The sequence below is a fragment of the Danio rerio genome, chromosome 20, assembly GCF_052040795.2.
Source record: "Danio rerio strain M-AB ecotype USA chromosome 20, GRCz13ab, whole genome shotgun sequence".
NCBI lineage: Eukaryota > Metazoa > Chordata > Actinopteri > Cypriniformes > Danionidae > Danio > Danio rerio.
Window position 1 is genome coordinate 58,792,501 of NC_141040.1, and position 22,253 is coordinate 58,814,753.

The following is a 22,253-nucleotide window of genomic DNA, read 5'->3' on the forward strand; positions in this document are numbered from 1 at the left end:
CCCGTCTGGCAGCAACAACCATGCCACGTTCAAAGTTTCTTAAATCCCCTTTCTTCCCCATTCTGATGCTCACTTTGAACTGCAGCAGATCCTCTTGACCATAGCCGCTTTTCCACTATCGTGCTGAATCGTTCTTTAAACAGAACTGTTCCATTCCGTGCCAAACCGGGCCAGACAGCACGGATACGGTTTCATTTTCCACTGTCGTGCTGCGACAAAGCTCTTTAAAACATTACACAAAACGCATCAGTAGTTGCCTTGGTAACGCAATGTAAACGGCTCCCTTTGTTCAATTAAAGTTAAATAAGAGCCGAAACTATTTATTTATTTTTTTCATTAAAGCAAAAGCAACCATGTGACTAAACACTGTTATGCCGCTCTATCATATAGGGGTGCTAAATATAGGTACATGTGCACCCTTATTTATTCATATGTTGCGCAGCTCTGGCTAAATTTTATTTGGAGGGAAAATTACCAAAATGTAACGTGATGATTGAAAATAATTGGAGGGGAAATAAATAATATTTAAAATCTCTGAACATAACAGAAAAATAAACAATGATAAGACAACAATAATAATGCATTTGCATTATAGTGGCAGAAATATAATTTTGGACAGGCCTTGTCAAAGGTGAGCGGGCACTTTCACTAATAAAAGTACAGCACTTAAATTATTTCATTTTAAACAATTATTTAAATTACACTGCGTTTTTATATAAAAAGTTGATAATGATATAAAATATACTACATTTTGATGGTAAAATGAAACCAATTAAGCCATGGCTGTTATTTGTTTTACTATTCAAACATTAAATAACGAATGCAGCAAGTGAAAAAAAAAACGAATATGAAACAACACATATATTGCAGGATTTAAAGCATATAAAGCACTATTATATTTAGCAAAATGATGCTCTATTATCTTTTTATTTTGATCATTTTATTTTTATTATTATAATTATTTTTGTGTTCATAATTAACTAACAAGCTGTTGGCGAATTATTGCTAGACGTTTTAGAAAATATTTGCGTAGCTATATTATTCACCACAAAAAAACAAAAACACAGAAACATGTTACATGCCTCATAAATGTCATATAACTTATGTATAATTGAGTCATATAATTGCCTATAGCTGAAATGATAAAAATAGCTCATTTTTTTTTATAAAACATTTGTAAAAACGTATTGATATTTTTTAAGTAAAAGCAATACTGACATTTAAGAATCCATATTTATTTAATTCATTCATTCTTTTGACTTGTTTATTAGTGCATATGCTATAATATAAATCATACAACAGTACCTTGGACAGTTACAGTGCCGCTCCGTAAAGCTTTCAAGCAAAGTCTTTTGGACGGCCGACATTACAACACGAACATGCCGTCCTTCAGGTGGTCTCGCCGGTATTAACAAGCTGTCCTGGCTTTGAATTTAAAAGTGCAATTATTTCCTCGTTGTTAAAAGAGTCTGCAAGTTCGTGTTCCATGGATATAGTGATGTTGTTGTGGAATTTGGACATCGACGATGCAAAGCGTGACTTTATTCGCTTTATTCGATGCGCAGCAGAAAAAAAAAGTCAGCAGCGCAAGTCGCTTGCATGTCTCTCCCGGATCAGAGCGAGTTTTGTGCTGTGGAATACAGCGCTGCGTGCAATAAACTCACATTCAGGCAAGCGATGTAGGTCTGTATTCAAGTCAATAAAATAATAACTTTAATGAATAAAATATCTTCGTAAGAATGTGAGGAGTTATTCACTTCTCTGCCAGAGACTGCTCTATGGTTTTAAAATCCTTTTCAAATATCGTTTAGACCTGGATCATTATTTTATATTAAATGTACTGTAGTTTATTGAGGATGTCTGATGACTAGCGCGCTTCTGCTGAGCCAGCTGTGGTAGCTTAGCAACCGAGTCGCGACGTCAACACACAGAATCTGTCAGCACAGTTCAGCACGGTTGTCTAACCGTGCCGAAAATTCCGGGCCAAGAACGGTTTGTAATCGTGCCGCGCCGTTCCAGGCTCAGTGGAGAAACAACCGTAACCGTACCGAAGTGTTCTTAGAACGGTTTGGCACGATAGTGGAAAAGCAGCCCATGTCTACATGCCTAAATGCAGTGAGCTGCTGCCATGTGATTGGCTGATTAGAAATTTGTGTTACGAGCAGTTGGACAGGTGTACCTAATAAAGTGGCCGGCGAGTGTATCTAGCTATTACATGTTGGTACATTTATATGCATTACAAATAAAAGTTTGGTCACTAAACATCTTTAGGAATAGAAAAATATGCATTTTGATACAAACTAGTTATTGCAACAACAACAAACAGTTTATTAAATCTTCAGTAAATGTGTTTTCCTGGACATATTAATTTGGCTGTAACACTTTTGGCCTGTGATCTTCATTTATTCACACTCATTAGCCACTATAGTGTGATGTGTTTTTGGCTGCTGGTGTATTCACCAGGCGAGGGTGGATATCCTGCGCTCTGATAGTGAAAGGAGGATTAAATAATGATGAAGCGTGTGGAGCCGTGAACGCTTTACTCCTCACTGGAGGAGCAGAAACACAATCAATCTTCATTGTGCACAGCGTTTTAATGAAGAGAGAGAGAGAGATGTGTGTATTCTGAGCAGTTAATCTGCTGTTTGAGTGTGTGTTGATAATGAGGACGGTCAGTTCTGCTGTTCTGTGTGTCCTTCAGTCTCAACTCGTGCTTCATCATTAGCTGTGTTTCCATTCAAAGATGTGAATTAGAATCATGTGCAAAACTGTAATATGGCATAAAACATTCGAGAATAAAGACAACGAGAAACACGAGAGAACAAAACCATCACTTCCTGATAAACATGCACAGATCTGACTGAGAGCAGTGGAGTCTGCTGCACTGTGGGGATTCTCCACGGTTTGTTCTGCTCTAATAAACGAGCTGCGCCTCAGAACACCAAGACCAAGCGCAGTGAACACGGTGAATGTGGAGGCTTCTGGAGGAGTGAGATGGGAGCGCAGACTGATGCTCAAGACAGTTCTGGAGGGATTAACAATAATACTGAAGCACTGTGATGATGGACTGATGGAGGGCTGAGGCCTTTTACAATCAGCACAACAACATCTCACTTCAGACACAATGGAAAGCTGGACACATGGAGAGCAGCAGACCAACATTAACGACGCTAGCACATATTTATATCTGTCAAATCATCTGGCAAAAACGTTTATGTTTACATCAGGGGTTATGCGCATTTGTTCTTATTCAATAAAAAGTTATTCTACTCAGTTGTGTGCATAATTTTTATACAATAGTCCAAAATGCATATAAAAATAGTGACCAGCAGCATTTACAGACCAGGGGCCTCATGTATGAAGACTTGCGTGGAAATCTTACTAAAACATTGCGTACACACAAAGCTGTAAATGTGCGTACGCAGTAAGAAATTCAGATGTATGAAACACTGCGTACGCCGAATCTCACGCATATTCTTTTGTACATCTGAATGAACGTGAAACTGAGCGCAACATGCATGAGCACAAAACCCCTCCCTGACTCCTCCCCCGTATGAATATGCTAATGACTCTACTTTGGCAAAACCCAACGAAAAAGCAATGGCAAAAGCCAGAAGAGAAACTTTGAACAGAATGTGAACTGGAGGTGCTGCTTTCAGAGGTAGACCGGAGAAAAGCGGTGTTATTTGCAAATTTGTTCTCCGGAATTAACAACAAAAGAAAAAAATAGAGTGGGAGAGTTTAGCTGATGCGGTTAACACAGTTGGGTCTGAACATCACACTGAGTGAATTAAACAAGAAATAGTGTGATTTATAGCTGTAAAATGTTGAAGTGCTCTTAACAGTCTCAGTGGCGCAGCTCGTAAGACGCATGTCATCATGTTTTGACACGTTCGAGCATGAACTCGGCTCGAATCCAGCGTCTGATGAACTCTTTCTTCTTTTTTCCCCCGCTACATATCAGATTTTGCCAACTATTTATCACGAGAAAGACCAGTAGGAATCATTAATAAGTCTGTGCATCATATTTTATTTGCACATTTATTGAATGGAAATGTTTCTGATTCACGCATACAAATTCATCTTCAGATAGTGTCTTTATAGCAATGTGTGTGCAGTAGATCGCTCAGATTACATTGGGAAAACAGGCGACCGCTGCAGATTGTGCTTTAATGTTTGGCTGGTCAACTGTATGGTATGGAAACCTTATATACCTGCTAGATGAACCCGTCTCATACAGCTGCCATTGCAAGGCTCAGACACTTTGTAGAGAGCAATTTAACACAACTGCCTCTAGGAGTCGCCAATGGAAATAAAACAGACACGCACAAAAAATGTGCGTACGCCAGCCAGAAAGCTGCCGTGGAGCTGCGCACATTCCCACGTTCAGTTCATCGTTAGTAAATCCAAACTTGAGCGATTCTGAGCGTGAAACCTGCCGTACGCAAAGTTTTTGTGCGTACGCAGCATTGATACATGAGGCCCCAACTGAGGACTTGTCCACTGCACTTTGTGATGACTTAAATAAATTAAGTTTATTCACTTTACTTCAAGATTAGCCCCTTTCACACAGTGATACCAGTAAATATCTGGAAAATTACTGGAACGACTTTACCGGTATATTCAAAAAAGCGCTGTTCACCAAGGCGAGGACGTTACGGAATTTTTCCGGTAAAGAGCATTCACACATCCATTCCAAAATACCGGTAAATTCTGACATCATTCACCAGAAATGAGCTTTAAACGGCTGCGCTTGTGTTTCTAAACATTTGACTACATTACAAACTCTGTGGATGATCAATATTGTGAACAACTCCGATGAAAACATATAGAGGATCACTTTCACATGTCGAGATGTTCATAATATGTGTGTGTGCTGGCGCTCATGGGCTGTTTCACAGGCGCACGCAAAACTTGAAGGTAAACAAACAACGGCTTATCATAAGCATCTTATCGATGATTATTTACACAGTTGGCATTAAGAAGAACATATAAACGTGATCTGACTAACATCTAGCAGCTAAATGTGTCTGGAAAAATATTCAAAGGCTTTTATTCTCATAACCGCGCGGAAGTGAATGCGTCTGACTGTTCTGATTGACTAAAGTAGACGTCTCACGTCAGCACGTTCTAGACATGCACGCGATCTTTCCGGCAATCTTCCTTCTGTTTTCACACAGCGCAGCATTCCGGCAAATTAACGGTAATGTTAACTTCTCTTTCCGGAAAATAGCCAGAACGAATTTACCGGTATTTTCAAAAAGGGCCTGCTCACACATACAACCTTTCCGGAAAGTTGCCGGTAATTTTCCGGAAAGGTCTGTATGTGTGAAAAGGGCTTTAGTCTCATCTTATTATCTCTTATTTATCAGGGGTCACCAACTATTCCTGCATGTTTTACGCAGCGGATGCCGTTCCAGTTTAGATAAATATATTTAATAGTTTAGATAAAACCACTGATGTTTATGGGAAAGAAATAAAAAATGAAAGTTGTAGGCAGCAATTACATTATTTAACCTAAAGGTGGCGACAATCAACCGTCACAGATACACCACTGAATATCATTCATTCATTTTCTTGTCGGCTTAGTCCCTTTAATAATCTGGGGTCACCACAGCGGAATGAACCACCAACTTATCCAGCATACAGTTGGAACCAGACTCTATTACTCAGTGATTGTACATTGAGTATTGTGATTCATTGATTTGTCATTTATAATTCAAAGTGTGTCATGCTTTTCATATTCGGACGGTTAATATTTACACTATACGATCACAAAGTTCAAAAGAATTCATTGGCATATAAAATATATATATATAACTGTTTTAAATAAAACAGAGCAGAGTTAACGAAGCATTAATGTGGAGTTGTCATTTTCTTTATGAACGAGCAACTATTTACACACACTGTCTGTCTCTATTGTACAGTGTGCAGTAAAAACACAGCACAGGCAAGACCGTCACATTGGTGCCGTGACCCGGATGTGAGTGAGGTTTAGGGGGGTGTTAGAGTAATCGACTTCCATGCGGAAGATCGTTGGTTCAATCCCAGCACAGAGCGGGTTAGGTGGTGTAGGACCGGCGGGGTACACTTGCCTAAAAATGTAGAGCGAATAAAAGTATCTGTTGTAAATTTTACTCAAAGTATAGAGCTTTTAAGAGTACTCAAGATTAGTGTGCTGTATAAAGCTGATGTGTTTACATGTAATTTGTGCATGTGTGTGTGTAAACGTAACATTCTGTAGTGCGTTTAGTTTTTGCCCAGCAGGCACTCAACATCATAAGATGTTATTATTAGATCAGATTTAGGTTGTGGCATCAGGTGACCACAATTCAATGTCTTGCCAGTGTCTAAGGACAACGTTATTTTGAGGATTAATAACGATGTCAAATAACGTTGATATTTGGTTGATTTTAGGTTGTGTTAGAAAGTGACCAAAAGCCAACATCTTAATCCAGCGTCATATTGACATTTATTCGTCAGGTATGGCAAGGAAAATCCAACATCTGATAAACGCCATAGTGGAAACATCCACACAACGTCAAGCTGTAACATCATCAGACGTTTATATTTGGTTGATTTAAGGTTAGACATTGGACATTGGTGTTGGCCTGACGTTGAGTTTTGACGTCAACCCGATTTTCATTTCTAAACAAAATGCAACGTCCCCATGACGTAAGGGTGTTTAAGACCATTTGGGTCATCATACAGTAAACATTCGTCGTCTTATAATCAGTGACGTCATCTAAACTCTGGGTCAATGCGTGTAAAGATTATTGACCTCTTCTTAGACACTTGTAATGCTTCCAAACAGTTTGCTGCAATTCTAAATCGCCCTTGTCTTGAGGTAGTTCAGTATGATGCGATTTACCTTCTGTGCTTGATTTGATTGGACAGAAATCAAAACACTGATATTTCTAATCCAATAGTATTTGGATGCAGCCTTTATGATGCAAGCTGAGATTGCACCACTCAATGATGCAATGTCAGACACAATGCACTCAAATGGAGCTATTGATGTAACTGTGAGGGGTGGGGTTAGGTGAGCCCATTAAAAAGCATTGGATGCAGCCCAGATTGCACTGCACCAGGTCTGCAGCCAGACCCCTCTTCTCTAATCCCCAAAGACAGGAACAATACAGTAGTGACTGCAGGATGAAGGACAGTAGTGGAGTAAAAGTACAGATACTGCACTAAACATGTACTCAAGACAGAGTATAAGTGTACATTTATAAAACTACTTGGTAAACTACAATTCCTGAGAGAAACTACTCAATTACAATCCTTTGAGTATTATTGAGTAAGTTACGTTACACCACTGTTAGAACTAGAATGAACTCCAGAATCTGACAGATTGATTAGCTTTAACTTTAAGTCATCTGTTTATAAACCGAATACAAAAGCCATTACATGTGATTATAAACTGTTAAAAAACAAGAACACAAGGCATGTCCTTATAAACCGACACAACATTGTAACACACACACACACATTGTAATTTTCAGCACACATACTCTACCTCTCTCTCACACACACTTGTTGTCTCAGTCGGTGAGCAGACATACACTGACAGTGACGGCTGGTGTGTTGCCATGGCGATGGACGTGATGTCGCAGAAGCAGAATATTTATTTATTTCTTTATGTTCTGTTCTGTCAGAGACGTCGAGGCACTTTTATCCTCACACACACACACAAACACACAAGGACTGACAGCTGAAGCATTTCCAGCATTTACTGTGTTTATTCTGATTGAAACCGCAGCGTATAAAAGACAGCAGGCAGATGATTTAATTTCAGTCCGTCAATCTGTTTTCTGTCCAACAGAGACCTTGAGCTGAGAAAAACACATCTGATGCTCTGCTGACACACACACACACACACACACACACACACACACACACACACACACACACACACACACACACACACGTCACTTTCACAGCACACTGGTAAATAAATAAATAAATCTATATATCTGCTGAAATGTGTACAGTGTGCTCTGCTGTAAGACAACACTTTCAGTTTTCAGCACAGCTTCAGAAACACTCGACACTGACACCCCTAAATGAGCAGTTTTCTGTATTTCGTGATCGATGTTTTTATTTTTTACACTTCATTTCTGCTTCTGAACTGCATTATGGGATCTTGATCTTTCTTCTGACAACCTTTAATCCTGAGCAGTGTGAAACGGTGTGTTTTCTGCACATGTGTAATAGTCTACAGTGCCAACACAATCTCATGGCAATTCGTAACTTTTTGATTTAGCAGCTAATTTGTATGAATTCATACGATCTACAGCTGTCGTCACACTGGGCTTTTCCTCCCATAGACTTCCATTCATACGCACGCGAATGCGTCAGACCGGAAATGCAGGGTCATGCGTCAAGTTTTGCAGGTTGATGCAGTGCAAAGCTCAAGCTTGGTGAACTCTGACCTGCGAAATTGCATTACTAGACTGCATGAGACCAATCGAGGATCAAAACATGACCTCTCTGAACAAAAATTTAAAACATGGAGTAATCGCTCACTTTTTTAATGTCTAATCATCTTGTGTAATCCCGCCCCTTTTCGCAGAGCCATAATACAGAATTTCACACATCACCCAATGACGGTTAGTGGTGGGGTTGGGTGCCACACCTCCTTTTTAAAATCGTACATTTTTCGTACGACTGAACTCATACAAATTCTACCCACTAAATGGAAAAAACGTAAAATATTTACGTATCCTCGTGAGATCAGGCTGGCAGTGCTGTATTGTCTGTGTTGGTGTTGTGTATCACGCTACAGAAACCTTGTAATAAACTGCAGCACATCTGTTATTTCACAGAATTACTTAATTCATTCATTCATTCATTCATTTTCCCTCTGAATAGTCCTTTATTTATCAGGGGTCGCCACAGCGGAATGAACCACCAACTATTTCAGCCCTTCTAGCCACAACCCAGAACCAATTTAGTTCATCAATTCCCCTGTAACGCATGTGTTTGGACTGTGGGGGAAACCGGAGCACCCGGAGGAAACACTGGGAGAACATGCAAACTCCACACAGAAACACCAACTGCAACCTGCAACTTACTTCTTATACAATATATTATTATTTCAAATCACTAAAATGTCAATAAAATCAATTTGTTAAGCTGTAGAGTTGAGATCAACATCCCATAATGCAATGCACCACTGTACATAAACACAAAACACACAAAATACCGAAACGGTTCATTAGCATGCTTTTACAGTGTGTAATGTAGTGTATGACCTAAAAAATGCTCATTTAAAATTATTCTTAAAAATTGTAAAGCATTTTCTTAGTGAAAAGTTATTTATGCAACAGACATTTTCATCATTGGATTACAAAAGTTTGTAAGTCTTACGCTACATTCACACGGGGCGTCAGCTTCAACGCTTCCTATTCACTTTGAAAGAGTGATGTTAGGCTTTGCCGAACCGCATTGTGGATCCGTCAGCATCGCTTTAGAGGCATTGCTCGCTGCAGAAGTTGGGACATTCTCAATTTAAAGTGCCGATGGAAGCATCAGCCAATCAGATCGCTGAATGCAAATACACCAGCTTAGACAATAGCCTATTGCTGACTAATTTCATTGGCTGAAGCTGCTATGAAAATCGCGTCAGCCTCAACTTCAGACACGCCCTCTGTCAAATGTTGATGCTGAAGCCCCGTGTGAATGGGGCGTTTAGGCCCGTGCACACCGGGATGCTTTTTGCTCACGCTTTCCATCGACTTTAACACCTCATGACTACTATTAGTAAAGGGCGTCAATATGATCGTTCACTCCAACGCGCAAAACTGCAGGCGCAAAAGTGTTATTTTTAAAGAAACGCCTCGGGCTCGGGTTTTTTTTTTGACGCACCATGCCAAAACCTTTTCCACCAATCAGACGATAAACGCAAACGAAACGCTTCCTGCGGCAATCGCGACTGATTTGCATGTTAAGTCAATGCAAAGATGCGATCCTGCGGCGCAATACGTGCAAATGAGCTGACGTGAATGATGCGATTCACACGAATAAAGTGCCGTGAGTTGAGTGTTTTGCGCGATTGACACACTTAACGCGCGTATTGAGCAAGTTGGTGCTTAATTTTTGAATTGTGAGGTCCAGGAACAGATCAGGGTAATGGATCAGGCATGTTACCCAAGGATGGAGAGATGTTGCTCACAAAAGTGTAGGAGTGTCATGGGCGAAGGACGAAAGGGAAGTTTGGGGGGGTTGTTGCAGACATAAGTGAAGAGGGTTTTAGAGTTGCGGAGGAAAATGGAAGTGAACAGTGGACGGGGGAGGAGGGCGGTTGAGGAGGGGGATCAGTAAAGTGAGGTGCTGGATCAGATTTCAGAGGTTGCCAGATCCAGCATGTTCCGGCACAAATTAAGCCCGGTTATGACGTAGTGCCTGTTGTTGGTGTCCTGGGGGAAAATCCTCCTGCCGACACCAGACAACAGTTGATCAAACTGGGCTCGGCTCAGTCTAAAGCGCCGCTGAAAGCCTCCATCATCCACGTTTGATGAGATTACAGGGCTGGTGCACCTCAAAGAAGTATCTAGTGCACTTAGACACGGCTCCAAATGAATCCACACTGTTTATCAGCCTTCCTAAAGCGCATAAACACACCTACTCTCTCAATAAAAACCACGCTAGCCATTTAACTGCAAAGCTAGAGTCACCAGGCAGACAAAACCCTGCCAATGGAGGCCCCACACGATCATAAGCACACAACAACACACCCCTTTAATTCCGCATTAATTCTTGTGTGTGGGCCCACGCAAGGGCACCCGCTGTGTAACCATATGCTGGAATATTTGGCAGTTCATTCCGCTGTGGTGACCCCTGATGAATAAATGGACTAAGCCGAAGGAAAATGAATGAATGAATGAATGAATGTGTTATTATTATGATTCACTGGCTGATGGATTGTGTCTGAAGTGTGTATGTGCTGTGCTTGTGGACACAGTATTGTTCACGTCTCTCAGTCGCTGATGCTCATCTCATAAATGATGTTCAGAAGGTTATTACAGTGATTAATTCTGCCGCGCTTTGTTGATCTCTCCTGTTTAATGCGCTTCTCTGTTTGACTGCATTACCAAGACAGTCAGGCAGATTCTGCGGTGGATAAAGTGATTAATGCCCTTCACTTTGTTGCCTTATAGTGATTCAGTAAGCGAACTGTGTGCAAAATGATTACGATTAAGTCAACTTCATGTGCTGGCGATGTAATAATGATATTGGTACTAAGGTACATAGTTTGATTGCAGTAAGGTTAATGGTATGAAAACAGCACCAGCAGCAATCGCAAAGGCCTACATAGGATTGCGCGAACTGCTGGAAGCATAGCAGGAAGTGAGCTTCCCTCCCTCCAGGACACCAGGAGGTGCATGAGGAAAGCCAAGAGAATCATCAGTGACTCCAGCCACCCAAGTAATAGACTTTTCTCTCTGCTACCCTCAGGCAGACGGTTCCGCCAGCCTGATCTCACGAGAAAATGTAAGTATTTTACGTTTTGTCAGTTTAGTGGCTAATTCAGTCGTACGAAATTGTACGATTTTAAAAAGGAGGCGTGGCACCTAACCCCACCCCTAACCCCAACCATCATTGGGGGATGAGCAAATCGTACTAAATTGTACAAATTATATTGTACGAATTCATACGAATTAGCCACTAAATCAAAAAGTTACGAATTGCCGTGAGATTGTGCTGGTTCCGCAGCATCTGGTCACGCACCAGCCGACTGAAGGAAAGCTTCTCCCCACAGGCTGATGAACACCTAACACACCACACACAGACTCTTCCACACCCCTCACTGCACACCATCAATATGTAGCATGCACTGCACTTTAACCAATCCACACTTGAAACAACGCTGCCTACAACCATGTGAACACCTATTCATTAAACTAGGGATGGGAAGATTAACCGATATGTATCGATACGCGGTCATGCGCGTGCACGATGCGAGTGCATCGGTTGAGCAGCAGAGGATGAATGAAATTTTGGAAGCAAATCGAGATGCATCGGTTTTTGCGAGATGCATCGGTTTTTCCAAGATACAGCTTATATTTTTAATATAGAATGTGTTTTTTATTTATTAACAAGTGTTGTCAACCTGTTTTTGGCGCATAATTTAATCGAACTACATAAAGTAAGCCTTAGCAACGGGCTTGCGGATGTGTACACTTACACTACAACTCAGTGTATCAGGTGTGTGGATGAAGCTAGTGGTGCGCCCTCAGAAAGCGCGAGAAGCAAAACAAACATTTTATTCCCCACTGAGTTTTAAATCTAAAGTATGGCAACATTATGGATTTAAGGATGGACGACTTGACAGGACAGATGCAATTTGCAAAATGTGCCACGCATCTGTAAAATACACGGGCAGTACGAGTAATCTGAAATCTCACTTGAAGCGGCGCCACGGTGTTGTTGTGGAAGCATCTTCCAGTGTTTCTGCATCCCCGGCTTCCTGCTCTGCTTCAACTGTAGCTACCAGCTCCAAAAGTGGTGAGAAAAGCATTGCAAGTTTTCTCCATGCGCAACAGTTCTGCTCGCTCTACGCCAATAACGAATGCTATTGCATTGTTCATCTGCAAAGATATTCAGCCTAGTGTCACGGAGAACAAAGGTTTTAAACACCTCCTGTAAATTTGTATTTAATTATATTTTTATTAGCCTGTTGTTTACAGTGACAGTGATGTTTCAAAGCAGCATAACACTGCTAGTTCACCACCTTAAGTTTTGAATAATCAGTGGCACAAAATATCTTTGTAAAACTTGTTTTCATAGTTGAAAAGTTAAATCACAATTCTTGTTGTGCAATGCTAAACCTTTATGTTGAAAGAGTGCAAATATATATATTTTAATATATATTGCACTTATACATTCTGTTTATCTTGAAAATACTTAAATAATATGTGCTATATTATCTAAAATGGCCCTTTACTGTAAACTGACACTCTGGCTCTGAGAGAAAAGCCAGTTCGTAGAAATAGTCTTGGTTTTACTTGGTTAATAACTAATCAAACTCATTCAATGGCACAGCATCCTCTTTTACATAATCTCATAAACTTGATTTAATTAGTTAGTGCTGAATTATCGCATTGTATCGTGATATGGGTGTGAATCGTATCGTGTTGCATCGCAATGTCACAAATGTATCGCTAATATATCGGATCGTATTCTTTGTATCGAGATGCGTATCGGATCGGCATTATAGCTTAGATGCCCAACCCTACATTAAACACATCGCTGTCAATCTTACATTGTCCTGTTTTTTGGGAGTATGCTGTTGTATTTTGCACTGTCGTTGTATTTGCTGTATTTTGCACTGTCTGGAGCCGCACCTAAGCTTTTCACTCATCATAGCACACGTGCTGCTGATGATGTGACAATAAAAGTGGTTTGATTTGATTTGATAAAGAAAAGTGGGTAAAGATTGCACATTTCGTTAATAATATTTCGAGTTGAACACTCCACATGAACCCTGCTCTCAGCATGTTGGCTGTTTTACCAGAAGATGTATGTCTGTTTTGGCACCCAGCTGTGGTATATCTCGATGTAGAATTATTCTAAGACATTGGAAATCTATAGGATCATCTTCATTAAATTTTGAATCTATTAATCTTTCATATTTAAGGATATTTGTGTGCTGGTGTACATCGCTGTGGGTGTAATAAGCAATGAGTATGTGCGTTTTGGACCTGCATAAGCACATATCACCAACACTCCCTTTTAAAAAACAAATAAAAAGCCTGTAGCGTTAACTTGAGCACAGCTTTTATTAGGTTAATGGTGATATCTATTACAGTCACTAGGGATGTAACGGTATCAGAATTTCACGGTACGGTAATACCTCGGTTTCAATGTCACGGTACGGTATTTATTGAATCATTTACAGGAAAAAACAAAACTTATGAAAATACTCCAAAAAAGTGCCAAAAGTGTCACTCACTTAGATAGAGATGGGTTTAAAGGAAAATTATCATATAAATATAATCTGGTAAAACTGGTATCTCTGGGTATTTACAATGTCCCCTGCAACAGAAAAAACCCTCTCACTTGGGACTGAGGTTTCTGGGACAGAGAGATATGACTTGGCCCAGGTTGACAGCAGTGGGTAACGTTGTGCATTGTCTTTCCCCCACTTGAGAGGAAAAACTATGAGTAAGATAGAGGTCTCATGTCTGCATCAATCTGAACAGTGTGCTGACAACACCGCTATTCAGTACGCGCGCGACAACACAGCTGATAAGAACTCGCGCGACAACACCACTATTCAGTACGCGCGCGACAACACAGCTGATAAGAACTCACGCGGCAACACCGCTGATAAGAACTCGCGCGACAACACCGCTATTCAGTACGCGCGCGACAACACAGCTGATAAGAACTCGCGCAACAACACCACTATTCAGTACGCGCGCGACAACACAGCTGATAAGAACTCGCGCGACAACACCGCTATTCAGTACGCGCGCGACAACACAGCTGATAAGAACTCACGCGACAACACCGTTATTCAGTACGCGCGCGACAACACAGCTGATAAGAACTCGCGCGACAACACCGTTATTCAGTACGCGCGCAACAACACAGCTGATAAGAACTCACGCGACAACACCGCTATTCAGTACGCGCGCGACAACACAGCTATTCAGTACGCGCGCGACAACACAGCTGATAAGAACTCGCGCGACAACACCGTTATTCAGTACGCGCGCGACAACACCGTTATTCAGTACGCGCGCAACAACACAGCTGATAAGAACTCACGCGACAACACCGCTATTCAGTACGCGCGCGACAACACAGCTGATAAGAACTCGCGCGACAACACCGTTATTCAGTACACGCGCGACAACACCGTTATTCAGTACGCGCACGACAACACAGCTGATAAGAACTCGCGCGACAACACCGTTATTCAGTACGCGCGCGACAACACAGCTGATAAGAACTCGCGCGACAACACCGCTATTCAGTACGCGCGCGACAACACAGCTGATAAGAACTCGCGCGACAACACCGCTATTCAGTACGCGCGCGACAACACAGCTGATAAGAACTCGCGCGACAACACCGCTATTGAGTACGCGCGCGACAACACAGCTGATAAGAACTCGCGCGCGACAACACAGCTGATAAGAACTCGCGCGACAACACCGCTATTCAGTACGCGCGCGACAACACAGCTGATAAGAACTCGCGCGACAACACCGCTATTCAGTACCCGCGCGACAACACAGCTGATAAGAACTCGCGCGACAACACCGCTATTCAGTACGCGCACGACAACACAGCTGATAAGAACTCGAGCGACAACACAGCTGATAAGAACTCGCGCGACAACACCGCTATTCAGTACACGCGCGACAACACAGCTGATAAGAACTCGCGCGACAACACCGCTATTCAGTACGCGCGCGACAACACAGCTGATAAGAACTCGCGCGACAACACAGCTGATAAGAACTCGCGCGACAACACCGCTATTGAGTACGCGCGCGACAACACAGCTGATAAGAACTCGCGCGCGACAACACAGCTGATAAGAACTCGCGCGACAACACCGCTATTCAGTACGCGCGCGACAACACAGCTGATAAGAACTCGCGCGACAACACCGCTATTCAGTACCCGCGCGACAACACAGCTGATAAGAACTCGCGCGACAACACCGCTATTCAGTACGCGCACGACAACACAGCTGATAAGAACTCGAGCGACAACACAGCTGATAAGAACTCGCGCGACAACACCGCTATTCAGTACACGCGCGACAACACAGCTGATAAGAACTCGCGCGACAACACCGCTATTCAGTACGCGCGCGACAACACAGCTGATAAGAACTCGCGCGACAACACAGCTGATAAGAACTCGCGCGACAACACCGCTATTCAGTACGCGCGCGACAACACAGCTGATAAGAACTCGCGCGACAACACCGCTATTCAGTACACGCGCGACAACACAGCTGATAAGAACTCGCGCGACAACACAGCTGATAAGAACTCGCGCGACAACACCGCTATTCAGTACGCGCACGACAACACAGCTGATAAGAACTCGCGCGACAACACAGCTGATAAGAACTCGCGCGACAACACAGCTGATAAGAACTCGCGCGACAACACCGCTATTCAGTACGCGCGCGGCGACAACACCCGCTTTAAAGTTTTCCAGCTCTTTTTCATTCCAGCTTCTAGCAGCACACTCCATTTCCGCATCACTGGATCTGTAGCGACAACAGACCGCAAGGGATGATAGTCAAGCATGGGCTGATGGGAATTGTAGTTTCCGGTACCTCCCGTTCGCTTCATTCGCCTGAGCAAATTTTCTCAGAAGACCTATAGTTTTACCGAGTCATGTGACTACGGTAATATCGAAAAAAAATTAATATTGCGGTATGACGGTATTTACAATACCGTTACATCCCTAACAGTCACTATAAAATAGCAACGCGACAACAATGCAGATTAACACGCTTCCTTTCACAATACATCAAACATACCTTCTGCCTCTTTGGAGTGAAGCTGAATACATGGAAACTGCATGCGCTTTTAGATTGGTTGCATAGCAATGTATAAAAAACAATCTCCTGTTTTCAAAATAAGAGTCCCACATACATTGTGAGAACAATATCAACTTAAAGATACACTAAAACATGACTAAGGGGAGGGAAATGATAACTGTTGTCTGACTAGGAAGCCTGAGGTGTCCATATCATTGAACCCAGAGCAACATATCAGTTTGTGTTTTGGCTGCTGATCTCCTGATGACTTGGCTCTGCTCTTCAGGTCCACAGGATGTAAAACGTGACCTGAAGTTCATGCAAATGATGACGGTGTGCCCTGCGAGTCACGTAGCAGTCTGCTGAGTGTTCTGATTGGCCTTCTGTCCACCAGGTTTTTACACTTGTGGACTTTACATGAGAATAAGGAAACAGTTGTGTCTGAGGCTCACAATATGGCCATTTCCATATACTGATTTCTTGTTCTCCCACTCTGCCTACACTGTGAGAGTACATGTTAAATAACAGTTTCCTTAGTTTTTCCAAGGGTTTTTAGTTTATATGTGGTGCTGAACTGCATTGTGGGATGTTGATCTCTAATCGGTCAACTTCTGATCAGAGGTGACACGCAAGTACAAGTACTTGCGCAAATTTTCACTCAAGGAAAAGTAACAATCTTAAAAGTTACTCGAGTAAAAGGTAAGAGTCCAGGATTCAGGTTTTAAGTTGTTTAAATATGCAGATGATATGGCACTTGATACTTCGTACTATAATTATATAAATATGCTCCAAAACTGGTGTAAAAAGAGTTCACTGGAGATCAATTTTAATAAAACTAAGGAGATGATAATTAGCAGAAATAAAAAAAAGTGCTTAGTCAAGGGTTGAAACCTCTGGTCATTGAGGGACATGAAATAGAGACAGTTGACTGTTTTAAATATTTAGGAACACTTATTGATAGTGGACTAACATTTGCTGCAAATGCAGAGTGCATTTTTAAAAAAGCAATGCAGAGATTATACCTCATTAGGAGGTCACAACAATTTGGTCAAGATGTCCTTGAGATGGTATACAAGAACTTGGTTGAAAGTGTTGTGAGTTTTAACATGATAGCATGGTATGGACTGTTGCCAATTAAGGAAAAGCAAAAACTGTGTCGAGTAGTAAAAATTGGCAGTACAATTGTAGGTAAAGCGCAAAAACAACCAAATGAAATTTATTTAAAGAGAATTAGACAGAAGGCACACATCACTGTTGAAGATTGTTCCCATCCCTTAAATATCAAATTTCAGCTCGAAAAGACATTTTAGGCAACCTCAAGTAAAGAAAAATGTGCATCAAATGTCCTTTGTGCCAAGTGCCATTAGAATTTTAAACACTAGGTTTTAATTATGTGTAGGGTTTTTAAAATGTGTTTTTTAATGTGATATATGTGACGACGTTGAATGTATTTGTGTTGAATGTTTTGTCTGTGATGTGTGTAATGTAAACGCTGATGTGGTTGTGTGGTGAAGCCAAAGATAAATTTCCACTTGTGGACAATAAAGAAAGTAAAGTAAAAAAAAATAAGTACCTGATGGAAAGATTTCTCAATTAATAAGTTACTTAGTTACTTTAGATTTATACACACACACACACACACACACACACACACACACACATATATATATATATATATATATATATATATATATATATATAAATGTCAAAATGATTCGCCTTCCTGTGATTTTTTTTTAATATTTTTTTTTTATATTTCCCAAATGATGTTGATGTTTTTCTATTTTTCGTTCATTTTTGTTAACTATAATAACCGTGACACACACAGAAAGAGAGTCCAGTGTTGGGCATCCTCTGTTGACCCCATTTGCTGCCTTTCTAGAGCCCCATATCCGTCCTTCCTCTGTCCTTCCCTTTTCTTGGTTCTCCCCAACCTGACCCTTTTACAGGATGTAAGATAAGGTCTTTGGTGTCTCCAGAATCTGTTTCAGCTCAAAATACCCATCAGACTATTCATTATACCCTGCTCAATATGTGAATTTTGGAGTAGGATTACATTGAAGCTGTTTCTGTGGCCTGTGCCTTTAAATGCAAATGAGCCGGTTCTCCCCGCCCACTCCTGTGTTACGTCAGATAAACAGCAGTCAGTGACAGAGATGGATGAAGCGGAGATCCAGTGTATGAGTCACAAACACCACAGTAAGGTTATTTGATGTATTTGTGATGCTTTTGGGTGTTTTTGTGATTTTGTCAAACACACACGCACACGCACGTACACACACACACACACACACACACATGCGCCGGTGTTGGGCATCCTCTTCGACCCCGTCTGCTGCCTTTCTAGAGCCCCATATCAGTCCCTCCTCTGTTTTTCTCTTTCTTAGTTCCCCCGACCCTGACCGTGCCGCGGGGCAAGTCTCCGCTGGTGGTGCGGGAGGGCGAGACGGTGGAGCTGGAGTGCCTTGTTTCAGGAAAGCCCAAGCCCATCATCCTGTGGTCGCGGTCTGATAAAGAGGCGCCGATGCCGGACGGCAGCATGCAGACGGAGAGTCTGGACGGAGTTCTGCGCATCTTAAACGTGTCCCGAGAGATGAGCGGATCCTACCGCTGCCAGACCAGCCAATACAACGGCTTCAACGTCAAGCCCCGCGAGGCCGAGGTCCAGCTCATCGTGCAGTGTGAGTCTCGCATATGTACACACTTCAGGATATACACACACACACACACAGAGGCCGAGGTCCAGCTCATCGTGCAGTGTGAGTCTCGCATATGTACACACTTTAGGATATATGCACACACACACACACACACAGAGGCCGAGGTCCAGCTCATCGTGCAATGTGAGTCTCGCATATGTACACACTTTAGGATATATGCACACACACACACACACACAGAGGCCGAGGTCCAGCTCATCGTGCAGTGTGAGTCTCACATATGTACACACTTTAGGATATATGCACACACACACACACACACACACACACACACAGAGGCCGAGGTCCAGCTCATCGTGCAGTGTGAGTCTCACATATGTACACACTTTAGGATATATGCACACACACACACACACACACAGAGGCCGAGGTCCAGCTCATCGTGCAGTGTGGGTCTCGCATATGTACACACTTCAGGATATACACACACACACGCAGAGGCAGAGGTCTAGCTCATCGTGCAGTGTGAGTCTCGCATATGTACACACTTCAGGATATATACACACACACATACACACACACACACACACACAGAGGCCGAGGTGTGAGTCTCAATTAAATACTGACCATGTCTAGAATATTAATCTATAAAACACACTTCGGCGGTGCAGTGGGTTGTGCTTTCGCCTCACATCAAGTAGGTCGCTGGTTCGAGTCTCGGCTGGTTCAGTTGGTGTTTCTGTGTGGAGTTTGCATGTTCTCCCCATGTTGGCGTAGGTTTCCTCCGGGTGCTCCATTTTCCCCCACAGTCCAAACACATGCGCTATAGGGGAACTGATGAACTACATTGACCGTAGTGTATGAGTGTGTATGGGTGTTTCCCAGTACTGGGTTGTAGCTGGAAGTAAATCCTCTGTGTAAAACATATGCTGGAATAGTTGGCAGTTCATTCCACTGTAGTGACCCCTGATTAATAAAATATACACACACACACACACACACACACACTCAGAGAGAGGCAGAGGTCCAGCTTATCGTACAGTGTCTTGATTATATATAGAGCATTTCTCAAGATTATATTTCTATAATACACACACACATGCATATAAATATACACACACATACCCGGAGAGGCAGGGGTCCAGCTTATTGTACAATGTGAGTCTCTCATATACACTGACCTCCTCTATATAGACATTATATTTCTATAATACACACACACACACACACACACACACACACACACACACGTGGTTACGTTGGTGCCATGACCCAGATGGGAATGAGGATTTTTAGGGGGAAGGTCCCCGGTTCGATCGCAGCTCAGAGCATGTTGGGTGGTGTAGGACTGGCGGGGTTACACATATGTACAGCGATTCTAGATAATATATGCTAACTATTTAGGCTAAAACTTAAAAAAGACAGCTGTGGCTGCTATAATTTTACTGTTGAAATACGGTCATTTAGCATTTTATTTGTTTATTTGTTTATTTAGCATATATACGAATATTATTTTGAATTTGTAAGACCTCTGAATATTTACAGATTGTTTTATTGCTTCAGTAAACAAGAAATACGTAAAATGTATGGTAAAAAAAACAGCTGTTGGCGCCAGTGGTGTAGTGATTAGTGCGTCGACGCTATGGCGATGCTCACGGTGACCCGAGTTCGATTCCCACCTCTCGATCCTATGCCGATCCTTCCCCTCTCTCTGCTTTCCTGTCAATATTCTCTACTGGCCTATACAATAAAGGAGAAAACACTGAAAAAATGATTATATAAAAACCGCCAGCTGCTACATTCTACAGTGAAGACATTAAGCGTTTTATTCATGTGTTTTTTTATTTGATTATATGTTTCTCGATGATTGTTTTTTCTAGGAATATACGACTATATTGTATCTCAAACTAAAGAACGTTTTCTGTTTTAAAGAACACAGAGGCGGCGCTCGAGCTCATGGTACAGTGCGAGTCTCTGATTCTCTCTAATATAAGCTCAGTATTTACGGTAAAAGCTTTTTAAGAGTGTACTATAATCAGCTGCTGCTGCAGGGAAATCAGGTGAAAATAATGACATTGATGTAGAGTGAAGTGCAGGAATATCCAGCATCGCTGTTGGGCTGTAAGTGATGTGTTTTTTGGGCTGAGCTGTAGTTTTTGCATGTGTTACTTGACTTGAGATTGACTAAAGCGTTGCAGGTTTTCCTGCTGGTGCGCACTTTAATAGCTGGATATTATTGAGCCTCAAATCTCAGGATACCACACATAATCGCATCCATTATAAGTTGAAAATGAAGCTGGCAGGTGATGAGTCACACTTTTCTCAGAATATCACTGTGTGTTTTGTGAGAAGCGGCCTTCAGAAACACACACACACACACACACACACACACACACACACACACACACACACTGTACTGTCTGAAAGAAGCTTCTAAGGGAGGAGGAGCACACACACACACACAGACACAGACAAATACACAGCAGATGTTCTACACAAACGATGTGTTCGGCATGCTGATATGATATAAGGTGAATCTCACATGATACACTGTGGTTGCTAGGATATTTAGATTGTTATTTTAGAATAGATTGCTTTTTGTTGCCAGCAGCCCTGCTGAAAAATCCAGCTTAAACCAGCCTAGGCTGTTTGGCTGGTTTTAGCTGGTCGACCAGGCTGGTTTTAGAGGGGTTTTGGCCATTTCCAGCCTGGTCTTAGCTGGTCAGGCTGGGAGATGACCAGCTAAAACCAGCTTGACCAGCCTAGCCAAGCTGGGAGTCCAGCCAAAACCAGCTATATCCAGCTTAAACCAGGCTGGTCAAGCTGGTTTTAGCTGGATTTGGCTGGTAGTTTTCCAGCCTGACCAGCTAAGACCAGGCTGAAAATGGCGGGAAACCAGCCTGGAAATGGCTGACCAGCTAAGACCAGGCTGGAAATGGCTAGAAACCAGCCTGGAAATGGCCAAAACCAGCTAAAACCAGCCAACCAGCCTAGGCTGGTTTAAGCTGGATTTTTCAGCAGGGAGGGAATCATCTTTTTTTTAAGTTTTTCATATGTTTTTATATTGCATTCTA

The 22,253-nt window shown here is 42.1% G+C and overlaps 1 protein-coding gene and 1 long non-coding RNA gene across 8 annotated transcripts in view; one reads left to right on the forward strand and one right to left on the reverse strand.

Annotated features, from left to right (window-relative positions):
* Positions 1–3,709, reverse strand: part of LOC147839519 (uncharacterized) — a 198,477-nt gene extending 194,768 nt beyond the window's left edge. Inside the window, exon 1 of the long non-coding RNA XR_015519177.1 lies at positions 2,103–3,709. This is a non-coding gene — a long non-coding RNA (uncharacterized LOC147839519). The remainder of the gene's footprint in view (positions 1–2,102) is intronic.
* Positions 1–22,253, forward strand: part of LOC101884676 (MAM domain-containing glycosylphosphatidylinositol anchor protein 2) — a 373,415-nt gene that overhangs the window by 295,884 nt on the left and 55,278 nt on the right. For 5 of the 7 annotated variants that reach the window (XR_015518911.1, XM_087298728.1, XM_087298729.1 and 2 more), the window contains one exon: positions 18,907–19,200. Coding sequence is in view for 6 of the 7 variants with exons in the window: in XM_087298728.1 (XP_087154854.1) it covers positions 18,907–19,200 (294 nt within the window). In the remaining variant the exon portion in view is untranslated. Of the gene's footprint in view, positions 1–18,879; positions 19,201–22,253 lie in introns of all 7 variants that reach the window. The other 2 variants (XM_087298727.1, XM_087298724.1) reach the window with 1 other exon arrangement.